The sequence below is a fragment of the Anomaloglossus baeobatrachus genome, chromosome 5 (assembly GCF_048569485.1).
Source record: "Anomaloglossus baeobatrachus isolate aAnoBae1 chromosome 5, aAnoBae1.hap1, whole genome shotgun sequence".
In the NCBI taxonomy this organism is placed as follows: domain Eukaryota; kingdom Metazoa; phylum Chordata; class Amphibia; order Anura; family Aromobatidae; genus Anomaloglossus; species Anomaloglossus baeobatrachus.
The window spans coordinates 449,463,932-449,479,657 of record NC_134357.1 but is presented as its reverse complement, the minus strand read 5'-3'; the positions used below and the strand labels follow the sequence as shown (position 1 = coordinate 449,479,657).

Genomic DNA, 15,726 nt, shown 5'->3' with positions numbered 1-15,726 from the left:
GGCACAGACAGAGCCGCAGCATGACAATGAAGTCGGGTGAAGTTCACCCGAGTTCATTCTGATTGTGCGGCTGTGTCTGTGTCTGCTGTCAGCGGCCATGTATCAGTGCTGAATGGCAGATGACATAGTAAAAAATACGCATTACACACGCATTACTCACGCATTACACACGCATTACTCACGCATTACACACGCTAGTAAAATCATTAATTTATTCAGAAAAAGCATCGCACTTGCGTTGCACTCGGACCTAACGTGAACTAAAATCAGCCGAGTTTTTTTCAGCCCAGTCGGACCGATTTTACTCGCATAGATGTGTTTCCACCCTTAGGGATCATTTCCGATGCAATGTGTGAGGACACGGACACGTGTAGGACCTTATTCACACACATTTCTTTGGCACACTGACGCAACATATGGAGATATTCACAAATTTGTCTTTTTTTCCCCGGATCAAGTGTCTTCATGGAAAAAAAAAAACCCACGTCTTTCTCTGGTCCGATATGCGGACTAAATTAACTCATGAAAATTAAAGGTTCTTCCTAAAGAAAATGGACAACACGAGATTGGAAGGACCAGTTTGTATAACAAACGTGTAACGGTTTGGGTTTTTAAAGGGAACCTGTCATCAGAAATTTGGCTTTCAACCTAAAAGTTTCCCCCTCTGCAGCTCCTGGGCTGCATTCTAGTAAGGTTTCTATACTTTTTGCGCCCCCTTTTAAACCAAAATAAATACTTTATAAAACTGTACCTTTCGGTTTGAAAATCTTGTAAATTATCCATGGGGGCGGGCCGTGTGGCGTCCGTTGCTGTATCTTACGCCGTCCCCCATGCTCCAAATCATCCCTCAGGACGCCGCCCACTGCGCCCGAGGTCCCGTGCACGCCAGGACACCTAGTGACGTGGTCGCAGGCACGAGGTTATGAGCGGCGCTGTGATTGCATCGCAAGTGCCCGCCCATACTCTCGTGCCCGCCCTTTCCCCACTGCCTCCAGCGTTCTGCGCCAGCCCGACATCACCTCCTTCCCATCGTACCCTGCAGCAGGAAATAGATGGGAGGAGCGGAGCAGGCCACTACAGGAGAAGCGGAGGATCTGAGCGACGTACAGAGGGGAGAGCGCGGCCACGAGAGTATGGGCGGGCACTTGCGATGCAATCACAGTGCCGCCCATACGCTCATGCCTGCGACCACGTCACTAGGTGTCCCGGCGTGCACGGGACCTCGGGCGCAGTGGGCGGCGTCCTGAGGGATGATTTGGAGCATGGGGGACGGCGCAAGATACAGCAACGGACGCCACATGGCCCGACCCCATGGAGAATTTACAAGATTTTCAAACCGAAAGGTACAGTTTTATAAAGTATTTATTTTGGTTTAAAAGGGGGCACAAAAAGTATAGAAACCTTACTAGAATGCAGCCCACGAGCTGCAGAGGGGGAAACATTTAGGTTGAAAGCCAAATTTCTGATGACAGGTTCCCTTTAACCCCGAGAGTCTGTCTGATGTTTACTTTTGTATCTGTATGCCATGTGTCGCCCCTCATTCCCCATATACATTGCACTTAGAGTTTTCCTTTAAGGCCTCCTTCACACGTCCGTGATTCTGGTATGTATGACGACTGTTTTCATATGTACCGGAGACACGGACATACGCAGACCCATTAAAAATCACTGGGTTTGCGCACACATCTGTGTTTTCTCACGGACGTGTGTCTGTGTGTTCCGCATGTAGACAAGTCCATTTTTCTCCAGCAGCACTGATGTCACATGGCCCACACACTGATGTGATCCGTGTACCATGTACGGAGAAAATATGTCTTTGAAATAAACGGATTTTCTATACTCACCTATCTACAGCGCTGTTGTCTTCGGCACTGCTGTCAGTTGCTTCTAGGCCCGCTCATTATGCTCATGAATATTCAGTGCATCACGGACCCGGAAGCAGTAGCGCTGAAGACAGCAGTACCAGGGACAGGTGAGTAAAAATTTCCTGATTCCCGTGTGCTATCATGGATAGCACACAGAGAATACAAGTGTGCCAAAGTCACGGCACACGTATGGCAATATGCACCTTCAACACGGTCCCTGCAAAACATGTGTGTTTTGCATGGATGTGTGAAAGAAGTCTAAAGAAATTGTTCACTAATCATTAGCTGCAACTGTTATGCGACATTGTTTATTTTACATGACCACCGGGGAACACAGCACTAACAGTGGAGGAACAGCATCAGGTTTTGAAATTTTTGTGGAAAAACTAACTTTATGGAAAGGCTCCGTGCCTAGAGGATACTGCATATAAAAAAAAAAACACATAAGGCCCCTTTCACATGTCAGTGATTCTGGGACGTTTGTGCTTTTTTTTAAACGTACCAGAATCACTGACATACGCAGACCCATTATAATGAATGGGTCTGCTCACACGTCAGTGATTTTTCACTGCACGTGTCTCCGTGCAGCGTACCCGCGTGTGCGTGATTGCTGCACGGAGACATGTCCATTTTTTTTCTGGCATCACTGATGTTCCACGGACCACGCAGTGGTGTGGTCCGTGAAACACGTGCCAGAAAAAAACGTGCTTTTAAAATAAAAAACATTTTAACTCACCCGGCGTCCAGCGATGTCCTCTGCAGCCCGTTCTGCCGGCTGCTTCTAAGCCGGCTGATTACTGTTGCGCATATTCATTATGCGCGACACAGCCGACCCGGAAGCAGCTGCTGCGGGGGTCACCGCCGGCCAGATGCTGAGTCGCGGGAGCGTTCAGCACCATGGAGAGCGGGAGCGGGCACAGGTGAGTGAATCTCTAAGTGCAATCACGGGCCACGGAGAACGGAGCCTGGATTGGACTTAGACAACCCACGTGTGCCGTGATTTTCGGCACACGCAGGGACATGTGCGTGTTTTACACGCCAGTGAAAAACGTCTGTGTTTTTCACTGACGTGTGAAACGGGCCTAAGACTGTAGAAAAGTTGCAAAAAAAGCAGAAATAACAACTCATTAGTTAAAACTGCTGGAATGTTGCAAAAATGTTGCAACTTTTGACATATTTCATGCCAGTGCCGGCCAACGACGGAAACTTTTTGAAAAGTGGTTGGAGCTCGATGAGGAGCCGGTATCACTTAGCGCAGACTGAGAAATTCTTCATAATTTACACCACAAAATTAGCATAAAATTACAACAGAAATATGCTCCCGTCCCTTACTGGCGTACATTGCTTACAATAGCACATGACAGCTAAAATATGAATACCTGTAAATGAATTTGGCGCATCTTACTCCAGTTTTCTCTTCATCAATCAATCCTGGCATAAAAAAACTCATTGTTTATATATTGTGGCCATTGTATTTAGACAATGCAGTGTTTTGTTTTTTATTTTATTGCAACAGGCTTCAAGCTAAATTAAAACAAAAAAATGAACAACAAGGGATATAACAAGTGATATAAGACAACGGTAGAGTCATCAGAGTTTTATACCAATGCCCCCTAGTGGCTACAGAAGGTCCTGCATTTTTTTTTTTGCACTTTTTGTTTCCTAGTACAATAAAATGATGGACTGGAAACAAATCTGTCCTCTACTGATTTTTCACGGACAATGTTCTTTATTCTGCCTTCAACTGTAGGACGGACTCGGGAACCCTGAAAGACATTTAATTACAAAGCTAATAATTGTCACGAAAGGCTGCATATCACTTCGCTGCAGCTTGTAATTGATAAACAGGGGCCTGCAGCTGACGCTCTCATATATTCTGATTAGGGACAAGGTGCAGACACAGATCCCCTATTGTCTCCCCTTTGATCCCATCTCAGAAGAAGGCCACCTTGTGTAGGGGGGACTCAGCTGCACCTTGCAGTTTAACGGCCAGACCCTTGTCACTCTCTGGAGAATTGCAAATGCTTCCTGCCAGGTCTGTGAGGGTTAACGTCTGTTCTCCAGCTACTTAATGAGAAAACTACACACACACAGCAGATGAGACACAAAGACAAGTTTATTTATCACTATTTGGAGAAATTCACAAAGGTGAGGGCTGACATACTGCAGTGCCCCCGGGGGCTGTACTGTTCTCCAAGAAATATTTCCTGCCAGGGGAAACCCCTTAAGAGGGCTTCCATTTAACTCTAAAGATTTTCTATCCCAAATTTCATGTTCACTTAAAAAATGATTTTCGGGTACACACTATATGAGCTAGGAGCTAAAAGCTTCCAGAATAGCTCTGCTCTGCCTACACCACTAATATAAGGTGCATGCACTTTATTCTGCTGTACACTCTTTGTTCTTGTGCACAACTCTGCATGAAGGATTTTATCTTCTGACAGCTACATCAGCATTCTGCCTTGTGTATTGTTAACCGTTGAGCTTTTAGTTGGTTTAAAATAGACAACAATTGCCTGCACAACAGAGGACTGCATAGCTGATACTAACAGAGCTGAGCTGTGTTTTGATGGTTGATGCTGAGAAAACGGTGATATAAAAATGAAAATGCTCTCTGTTGATTCACATGGCAGAAGATAATCTTCTGCCATATGCATCAACTGAGCAGCACATGCAGTTTTGCATTACTGATATGTCAGCAGCAGGTCTCAAACATTGCTAAGCCCTGCTTGTGTTATCCATTTGTGCCTAGTTATTAGACGTTGTGCAAACAGAGTAGAGTGCAGGACAGAAACTCTACAGGGAACCATCTAACAGATCAATGATATAAAAATACACTTGTTGCTATGTAGCTGTAGATGGCAGAACATAAAATTCTTCAGACAGAGTTGTGTACAGTACCATATAGTACGTAACATAATTGAGTGTATTCTAAACATAGATTAGCTTGTCGATGTGCCAAATACCTGTGGTGGATGCAGTTGAGCTGAGCACAATATAGCAGAACTGTGTTGGATGCCTATTCATAGGTCTGCTAGCTTCCAGTACAACTCAGAGTCATCAGGTCAGCAAAATGGGGCTGATGAAAATCACAAAGGATCCAGGGAGAGGCGTCTGCAGAACTGAAGAGAAGCAAGGTGCAGCTGGGAAATGCAGTGTTGAAAAAGCTATGTACAGCTGGATGTACACAGGGGTAAATGTAGATGGAAAAAAAAACCACATCTTGTGTTGCTCTTGGTCTATATATTCACCTTTTGGGGGTACATCACACCTGAGGAACCGGTGGAGTTCTTCTTGCCTGCTATGCCCCACTTGTACTGGAGTTCTCATTTGTGACCATGTTCCTGGACTATAATATGCCTTCTTTTGTATACTGTTTTCTTTCACACTTTTTTTTTTTTGTATTTCTCAGCAGAAGTATTTCTAGCTTGGCTCTCGTTATATCTATTCCTTATTGTGACCATTAATGTAGTTCTGTGTACCGGTATGTGGGTAGTTATTGGCTTTTATAGTTTACATACAGTATATTATACTTGATATATTCAATTCCTATATTTACAATTGACCTTATTATGTAGGAAGGTTTGGTATAGCATTGGGGTTTATCATATCATGGATTTTTCTTTTTTTTTTTTTTCATGTTTTGTCCTTTTTTTAATAGCTTGGTATTTTTTGACATTTTGTATATTGTTTAGGTGATTACCTCATATGCACCTTACCTCATATGCACTCTGTTTCTTGCTTGTTTCTATATTATCTGTATATTTACAACAAGTTTGCATTTACTGTGCTTTGTGAAAAATAATGCGATTATGGGAATAACCAGCTGATTTCAGACTAACGAGTATGATGGAGGGAATGCATTGGAAGGAAAAGCTATCAGACTGTGCCCAAGAGTTATATTAACTATTCAGCTGGTGAAATCACTGTGTATTAACACTAAATTTCTTATTTTGTCCTTATCTTGAGTTATATCTTGTATTATACTCTAGAACACTCACTATTTGCTGGGGTTCAGGCTTTTGGCCAAAATCTATCCAATGTGTATGGCCATTCTTACTCCAGAGCTGAATTCATAATTGTACGTACTTGTGTGTAGGCTTGGACTGGCCCACCAAGAAATCGGGGAATCCTCTGGTGGGCTCCGCAGGAGGACTGGCACTAACAAGAGGTGGAAGGCTCCTCCTCTTCCTACCTTAGCACAACTATTCACTGCTGAGCTAATCTGCATCTGTGCCGCCCCTGCAGCGGATCGAACCGCTCGGATCCGGGGGTGGTGATCGTTCGTGGCTCGAGGGTTTCCGGACCCGGGCGCTTAGGGGCCACATTCAAATGGAAAGGGAGTATTCACATGGGATTTGGTGTAGTTCGTGATGCCACCTGTGGTGTACGGCCGCTGCCGTTGGAAGTACCCAGGGTGATGAAGTGGGGCAGCAAGATGACGTTACCCTCCACGGGTAGGGGTAGGCCCCGGGACTCTGGTTGAGGATGAGGGGACGCAGTGCAGTGGTCAGTCGGGTACTCACTCAGCAATGAAGCAGACGCTGACAACAGGGTAAACCAAGTCTCTGAACGCCGTTGCCTCTCGAGGGGAGCTCGTCTGGCTCCCGTCCCCTACAGTGCTGCTGGTGGTCCTTAACCTGCCTCCTGGCTCACCCCCTGAGGAAAGGATCGCTGAAACGCGCGTCGGGGCATTAATGGCATACCTTTGGATCATTCAAAGACCACTTTGTAGGTATAATTTTCCTTACAAATCAGTATATGGCTATAATATTTTGTTATATAGAATAATTATACCATAATCTTTTTCATATGTAGCATATCATTTGGATATTTATAATTTGCACTATGCACTTTGTTATATATGAAAAATAGATAGATATTCATTAAAAAGTGGTCTTAGCACTAAGCACTTTATCTTCCTAGTAAAACCGCTGCTATATTTATGGGACTTTTTCCTGCCTTGTATTTATATGGACTTTTGTTAAATATTTATTTTAATCATTGAATAAAAATAATAATTTTAACATCATTTACATCATCATTTCCTTTATTGAATCCTTACGGATTTTTATCTAAAGACAGCCGTCAGGGTAGAGAGAACATGCAGGGCATCACATTCAGCAGTATGCGGTATCGAGGAGGTGGTGGTGTGGTGAACACAGACAGAGGCGAGGAGGAAGAGGAGAGGACGCCTGCTTGGAGACCATGGAGTGCTGGAGCAGCGGTGGCAGTGGAGACAGCAGCGTGACGCGGCTGTCCTTGTGACCCGTACTTCATAGCATCTCTGTTATGTGTATGTATATATATATATTATGTATATATCTGTATAAATGTATATAATATTGTCTTGCACTTGTGTATACTCACTATATGTACTCACCATATGTCTACCTTCACAGGCAACTACCTTGAGAAAGGTCTAAAAGCCGAAACGTTGGTTGTTGCTATGTGTCAGGGTTCACTTTCTGCAGTTTGTTGATTGTAAATAAAAAACACTTGCATCCATATACCTCTCTTTTCCCTTATTGAGTGCTCGGGTTTTTCTACTTTTTGACTATTACATTACCCGCAAGCACCTAGACTAGTAGCAGTTGTAGCCAGACTTTCTCCTTGTTAATTAACCGATTGAGGCCAGGATTATAGGTCCTGTCCCACCCAAAGTCCCTCATAAAAGACAACAGCCCACCGATAGGGATAAGAGGTCACCGCTAGGGCCCATAGATCCCACGGGCCAGCGTCTGCGAGCACGGCTCCTTAGGCCACATCTAGCCGGGGGCGGACTCCTGAGTTCCAGACTAGGAAGTCCACCTTACACAAAACAGTGCAGAGGAATAGGATAGAGACTACCAGTATGGGTGGGGGACCCGAATGCAACCGGCCGCGGCACCGGCCACCAGCACCTTGGTTTACCAGAGACTTGTGTGATTTATTGACTGTGAGTAATCAAACATCCCCCTTGCCGTCGCTATACCCTGCACCAGACACTGGGTCCCAGGGCAACCATCCCTACCCACGGAGGAGTTAACATCTAGCTGCCACTACATCTCCCCCGGGTGCCCCATAACAGCAGCGGTGGTGGGTGGTGTCACAAACTTAATACGGCCTAGCCCGTACATCTACGCCCCCCCCATTTATTCGCCGTGTCCGCGAGACCCTCGAGCCACTACCCCAGCAGGCCCGGATCCGAGCAGCGCCGGCTGCTGGCACGGGGGCGGCACACTATATGTGGGAGATGGGGACTAGGCTATGTATGTTTTATGTGGGGTGGGGGACTTTTTTAATGGAGAACAAAGCTTCATGGAAAGGGAGTGCAGGAGAGCATGGCCAAGAATTTCAACATAGTTTACTTACCAAAGTGGTGTAAATACAACTGAATTGGAAGCCAGTCCCTGATTGCAGTAAATTTCTTGTGGTTGCGCATGTAAGCTGAAAAATTGCGTCAATATTAGTAAGGCCGTGGTGACATTAGCATATGCATCGGATGCGATATGCTAATGACACTTGTCTCAAGCTCTCATGTGAATGTGAGCCTTGTGTCATGCAACTATGATCCCATTCTTTCCAACTTCTCTACTGCCTATCTCTGCATATATCGCACTGCACTTGGATGTCATCTGAGTGCGGTCCGATGTTTCACATGCACCCATAGACTTGTATGGGTGCGAGTGATCCAAGACATGCTGCCAATCACAGTATGCTGAGATTCTTTTCCTGAGTCTGATTAGGACTGAGGAAAACATCGCAGATCTGAGCTGCCTTATTACATACTATTGGCCAAAGTACAATGCGAGATTTTCTCACATTGTACTTGTGTGAGTCAGATGCTAGTGTGACTCTACTGTAAGAGGCACACACTGTTTTATACACTATATTGTGGCTCGCGTACATGTGCATGAGGCTGGAGTATGAGTAGGGTGGGCCGTACTGGCTAGGGACTCCAGTCCGACACTGCACTGCTTGGGTGTTGAAATCTCCCAGCGTTCCCCACTTGTCATTCTACGGAAACCTGTAGTAAGAGCTAACTGCCCCGTGTATTTGTGAGAACTTGGCTAAGCTGCTGGAGTGTCTAACAAGCTTTCTTTCTGTTTCCAAAAAAAAACAAATAGAATTGTGATTTACATTTAGAAATATATAATACAAGATGTAACTCAAAATTGGCACAAGTTAAAGGGGTCATCCAACACCGAAATATTTTTTAGGCATTGGTGGATTTTAAAGTAATAAACGGAAGCACACTAACCTTCCTGTGCAGGCCACTCTGGAGGTCTACGTCTGCTCCAGAAGCAACGTCTGCTCCACTCATAAGTCACAGGACCACTGCAGCGGTCAGATGGCTTGAAGAGCGCGCCATTGGATGTTTCTCTGCTGGACCGCTACAGCCAATCATCATATTTATATAATTCTATATGTGCAGTGATGACTTGCGATACCTAATGTGGAAGAAACTCGAGTACTATGTAATAGAAGAGCCAGTAGACAATGTCCAGGATGTTTTGGTTTGTTGTAAATCCATTTCGGTGGTGCTATCACCCTGCGATCCCACAGACAACTATACACTAGAAAGATTAGGAGGGTCTGAAGATACGGTACTGAAATCACCCCTATAGCCCATACATTTATGCTTCTCCTCTCCATGTGGAGGCATATATTTAATATTCTTCTCTCCTCATCTCTTCTCTGAGGACTTATCTAGGACAGTTCATATTGCAGAGATCTGCTGATCTGAAGAAGCTGTACACATTGACCAAGGGGAACATGACAAGAGCCCCAATCATGGATCCCAGCTGTACCACCGCGCCACACCACACAAGGGCACTATGACTTCGGCTGCGGAGAATGACTCCGATCATAACTTTTACGTAACTCAGTGTCCCAATAAAGAGGATCCAGGAGATCACCTGAAAAGACAGATTCAAAAGTCATAATAGAGGACTGTTCATTAGAGAGGGGAATAAATGGGGGATAGAGAAGGGTTCTATTTGGGATTATGTTGTCTGTTCTGCAAAGAAAGAAATAGAGGCTGACAGTACAAACATCTGGTTAGTTATAATAATGGCAGGTCATCAATGCTAGGACAATACATTGTAAACCAGTGGTGTAAACCCCGTGGCTCTTCAGCGTGGCATTTCTTCACTTCCAGCATGCTGAAGAGTTCCAGGTTAGAAAGCACTAATGTCACCATCTACGTCAGCATTTATCATGTATCCAAGCTATTATTTGATACAGGCCTGTCTTTGTAAATTTCCAAGACATACTGTATACAGTAGATAGAACCTTATAAACTATAGTTTATCCCACATAGCTATACATATTTTAGTCCATATTGACCATTATAGTCGTTCATGCATGTTCAATGACAGCAGACAAAAGATGAATAATCTTTCAAAAATCATTTGTGGACAAAAGATCTTTCATGACATCTACCGCAGTGTCTTTGTGGAGGCACAAAAGCCGCTGATGGAGTTCAGCGCTGTCAAACAAGGTATGATCAGCGGCTCTGCACATACTCTACAACCACACTCATTCTGTACGGCATTGCAGATGTGTCGCGGGCGGGGAGGACGCCGTCGCTGCTGCGCTCTCGCTAATGCTCGGGTCCGACGCTGCTGCAATGGCTGCTCGGTGGCTCGAGCGGTGGGCCGGATCCGGGGACTCGAGCGGCGCCCCTCGCCCGTGAGTGAAAGGGGTGGTTGGTTTGGGGGATTTAGTCCGTGACGCCACCCACGGGTCGTGGTGAAGATGGGCACCACCGCTGCTGGTGACGGGGATCCCGGGAGCGATGGTAGGGAGCAGCTGGGATGTTGTTTTCCCCCTCCGTGGGTAGGGGTCGTGGTTGCTGAGTGACATTCGAATAAGATGACGGTCATCCCGGTCAGTGGAGAGTCACTTTCGCCCTCTGCCGGTCTGTACTCTGGCTGGAATTCAACTGACACTGGAATGTAATGGCTGTCAGACATGTAGAGAAGCTGATTTTTATAAAACTGTGCAGTGGTCTCTTAATTTTTGCCAGAGCTGTGTAAATATACATATTAGTGGTTAAGAAAAATTCACAACCTATTTCATCCCACTTGGAATTCCTTTCCCAATTTTCTGTATATTGCATGGTAAAATGAATGGTGTTATTCAAAACTACAGCTCGTACTGATATTGTAAGTCACAAAGTATTATAATTCGTTATACTATAATAACCTATAGAAAGAACCGGATAATTGACAACTACAGATTTCTGCGTTGTAACATCTATAAAACCCCATTTATTGCTTCCCTAAGGTGAAAAATCTGCTGCACTTTGCTCAGGGAAAGATCTCAAGTGCAAAATCTCACAGGTCAGAAATTGGAAATCAATCAGCAATTCCAGTCTCTGATAAAAGATGCCTGGAATATTAATTGCTCTGCCACAGGTGTCGCTGGAGTCATTCAGTAAGTCCGTCCATCAACCGTGCTCTGAATTCTGTGAAAAACAGGATTTCTGCAAGAAACTGTATGGATTTACACTCATCAGCCGAATCAATTTAGTCTTGTGTGTTTTACGTTACGGCTTCATCTCACTGCCGGGGTCCTGAAACTGACAGCAGAAAATAGAGGCCACGGCGCCACCTTGTGACGGGGACAGTTTATATTGTCTCCGCTGTATACAGGCTAATGCACATGTGTTACGAGGGGGACCCGGGGAAGCGTGCCAAGATGGGGAATGGACAGCTTCCGCCGGTCAAGGTCCACTGTGCGGTGTAAGGGACCGCTGCTATGGTGGGTGAAGAGTGAGCGGGTTGCTGCTAGCGATCGTCTGGAATGTCACAGACGATCTATGTACACCGGTCTGCTCTAACCCGTGTGGGTTGTATGGCAGGGATCACACGGCTCGGTGTACCTGTTGCACGGGGAAGCACAGAGGTGCCCACGCACGTGTGCCAGTGGAAGTCACGAGAATATGGCACCAGGGTAGCACAGAGGTGCCCACGCACGTGTGCTTTCAATAACCAGGTGAGTCCAGTGGAGACTCGAGGAGCTCACCTGGGACAGGAACACGGCCTGTAGAAGGAGCTACTGCCGGAGCAGTAAGGCAGGGACACGGCCTGCAAACCAGGGGCTGCCTAAGCAGCAAGGGCAAAGCCCACAGAGGAAGATAATGCCTGAGCAGTGGCGTGGCAGCACGCTGCCAGACATCCAAACATAGAAGGACGGTCGCGCACCGCCATGATGGCAGGAGGAGCTTTTAAGGAGGTGTAGCTCCAGCCAAGGGCGGGCGCGAGGCGGAGATGACGGACTTGACCCAATCAGGATCCACGACATCCCAGCCTGGCCAGTCAGGATTCACCACGTCACCAGCCTTGTCATCAAGCCGTGTGACGTCAGTGGGCGAATCAGGATCCACCAAGCATAGCACATGCTCACCCTCCTGCCTCTGGGAAATAGAGGCGGGATCCTCGGTCTCACAATGTGTAGAGATAACGGGAGTCTCACTGCTTCCCTGAGCAGCAAACCTCTGCACATTGCGCAACCTCACAGACCTTCGAGGCTGCTGAGCAGGAGGAGCTGCGGCAGGAAAGGAATGGGAGACCGTCTCATTTCTTGCAACAGGAGTACCACTAGGTGTCACCCTTGTGCTGCCTCTCTGAGGAGGTTTCTCCTGCACTCTGCGCAGTCTGGCAGACCTTCGGCGCTGCTGAGGAGGAGCACTTGTGGCAGGCAAGGAGACTGCCTCGTTCCTTGCCACAGGAGAGCCACTAGGTGTAACATTACCCCCCCGTCTAGGCCCCCCCCCCTGCCCATGCTCAAAGGCCGCTATCAAACCCGGGGCGTGGATATGATCCTCCAATTCCCAGGATCTATGCTCCGGACCACGGCCGACCCACTCCACAAGGTAGTACCTCCTGCCCCGTATAACTTTTGTCTCCACAAGCTTCGCCACCTCAGAGTCGTCGGGCGGGGGGTCAGTTTGAGGCGTCAGGGACCCTGAGAACTTATTAAGTCGTACGGGTTTCAGGAGGGACACGTGAAAAGGTGTTGGCTATAGCCCAGCGTGGAGGGAGCTGGAGTCGGTATGCCACCGGGTTCACCTGCTCTAGCACTTTAAACGGACCCAGGTACCTAGGGGCGAACTTGGCTGCCTGTACCCGTAGGTTAACATTCTTAGAGGACAGCCACACTAGGTCACCAGGGGCGAAGGATGGTGCAGGGCGGCGGCGCTCATCAGCCGTTGTCACCATCCGGTCTTTAGCCCTCTTAAGGGCCTCTTGGGTGTTATCCCAGATCTCCCGGGCCTCGGTCGCCCAATCCTCCACTCTAGGATCGGGTGATGTTATGGGCATAGGAACCGGGATTCTGGGATGTTGTCCGTTATTGAGCAGGAACGGAGTCTGACCAGAGGATTCATGGACCGAATTATTAATGGCAAATTCGGCCCAAGGAAGGAGGTTAGCCCAGTTGTCGTGGTGCGCGGAGATAAAATGGCGGAGGTAAGTTACCAAGGTCTGATTGGTCCTCTCTACCAGTCCATTGGTTTCGGGATGGTATGCGGAGGAGATGTTCAGCTCTATCTGCAGGAGCTTACAGAGCTCTCTCCAGAAGCGAGACGCGAACTGGGGACCCCGGTCGCTCACCACCTTGTCAGGCATGCCATGCAGCCTAAATACATGCCTAATGAATAAGGTGGCGAGAGCACGTGACGTCGGGAGTCGTGGGAGAGGCACCAAGTGGACCATTTTAGAGAAGTGATCCGTGATGACCCATACGACCTTGTGACCTGCTGACTTGGGCAGATCTCCCAGGAAGTCCATTCCCACCACTTCCCAGGGACGATCCGGCACTGGCAGTGGGTGAAGACCTGCCGGTCTCTGCCGGGACGGCTTATTCCGTGCACACGACATACAGGCTCCCACATACTCCTGTATGTCCTGGGGTAGTCTCGGCCACCAATAGTGCCTAGTCACAAGGTCTCTGGTCCTTTTGACCCCAAAGTGACCCCCGACCTTGGAGGCATGGGCCCACGATAGCACCTCATTCCGTAGTTCAGGGGGAACGAGGGTCTTGCCAGGTGGCACCTGGTCCAAAGAAGTGGGAGTGACCATCCTCAAGCTGTCCGGGGGTAGTATAAGACGAGGCTCCTCCTCGTCCTCCTCCAACACAACCATATAACGTGACAAGGCATCGGCCCGTACGTTCTTCTCACCGGCCAGGTGGCGGATAATAAAGCGGAACCGGGAGAAGAACAAGGACCAACGGGCCTGCCTTGGGTTCAGGCGTTGTGCTGTCTGGAGGTATGTGAGATTTTTATGGTCGGAAAATACTTCAAATGGATGCTTCGCACCCTCCAGGAGATGCCGCCATTCCTGGAATGCTAGTTTCATCGCCAGTAACTCCCTATCCCCTATGGAGTAGTTCCTCTCGGCCGGAGAAAAGGTTTTGGAGAAAAAGAAACATGGATGCTTCCTTCCTCGTTCGTCTTTCTGGTACAGGACTGCACCAGCACCGACCGAAGAGGCGTCTACCTCTAGTAGAAAGGGTTTGGAGATGTCTGGACGATGAAGGATGGGAGCTCTGGAGAAGTAAGTTTTGAGAGTGTGAAATGCCTCTACCGTTTCCCGTGTCCATGCTTTGGGATTAGCGCCCTTGCGGGTAAGGGCAATGATGGGTGCTGCCACCGTCGAGAAGTTGGGAATGAAGTGGCGATAATAATTGATAAACCCCAAGAATCGCTGGATCGCTTTCAGCGAGCGGGGCTCAGGCCATTTCATCACTGTCTCCAACTTCCCCGGATGCATTGCTAACCCCTGACTGGACACGATATACCCCAGGAACGGCAAGGATTCACGTTCAAAAACGCACTTTTCTAGCTTAGCATATAACGAATGAGTGCGGAGCCTCTTAAGTACTCGGATGACATCCCTCCGATGGGTGGCAAGATCGGGGGAGAAGATAAGGATATCATCCAGGTATGCAACCACGGAAAGATACAAATCCCGGAAAACATCATTCACAAAGTCTTGAAATACGGCGGGGGCATTGCAGAGTCCGAAGGGCATTACGAGATACTCGTAGTGACCGTCCCTGGTGTTGAAGGCGGTCTTCCACTCATCGCCCTCTCGGACTCGCACTAGATTATACGCCCCGCGTAGATCCAGCTTCGTGAAGATCTTTGCCCCGCGGAATCGATCAAATAACTCCGTAATGAGGGGCAAAGGGTATTTGTTTTTGATCGTGATTGCATTTAATCCCCTGTAATCGATACAGGGGCGTAGATCCCCTTCCTTCTTTTGCACGAAGAAGAACCCCGCACCGGCCGGTGAAATAGACTTGCGAATGAACCCTTTTGCCAGGCTGTCCTGAATATATTTGGACATAGCCTCCGTCTCTGGAGCAGAGAGGGGATACACTCTGCCCCTAGGGGGCTCGGAGCCTGGCTTCAGGTCTATTCGGCAATCGTATGGCCGGTGGGGAGGAAGGGTATCTGCGGCCCTCTTGGAGAAGACGTCCCTGTAGGCCTCATAAGGTGTCGGTAATCCTGGCTCCCCTGTATTCCCTGAGGACCCAACCGACCTAATGGTAGCGGGTGGTTCGGTAGTCACGAGGTGCTCCCTACAGGATCCTGCCCATGATGAGATCTCCCCTGTTGCCCAGTTGAGTATAGGAGCATGCTGTCTCAACCAGGGGAGGCCCAGTAGGATCTCATCCGTCCCCCCTGGAAGCACCAGGAAGGACACCTGCTCATGGTGTCCTGGTGATACTTCCATCCTGAGAGGGATGGTGATCTGGGTGATGGGATCGACTAGTAGGGACCCGTTGACTACCCGAACCCTGAGTGGCTTGGGCAAGAGAACCAGGGGAACTGAGTATCGGGTTGCCAGGGAGGTCGAAATGA

At 47.9% G+C, this 15,726-nt stretch overlaps 1 protein-coding gene across 1 annotated transcript in view; it reads right to left on the bottom strand.

Annotated features, from left to right (window-relative positions):
• Nucleotides 1-3,383: 3,383 nt before the first annotated feature.
• SLC52A3 (solute carrier family 52 member 3) overlaps nucleotides 3,384-15,726 on the bottom strand; it is a 28,998-nt gene continuing 16,655 nt past the window's right edge. Inside the window, exon 4 of the mRNA XM_075350520.1 lies at nucleotides 3,384-9,766. Within this exon, the coding sequence (XP_075206635.1) occupies nucleotides 9,554-9,766 (213 nt within the window). The 3' untranslated portion in view covers nucleotides 3,384-9,553. The remainder of the gene's footprint in view (nucleotides 9,767-15,726) is intronic.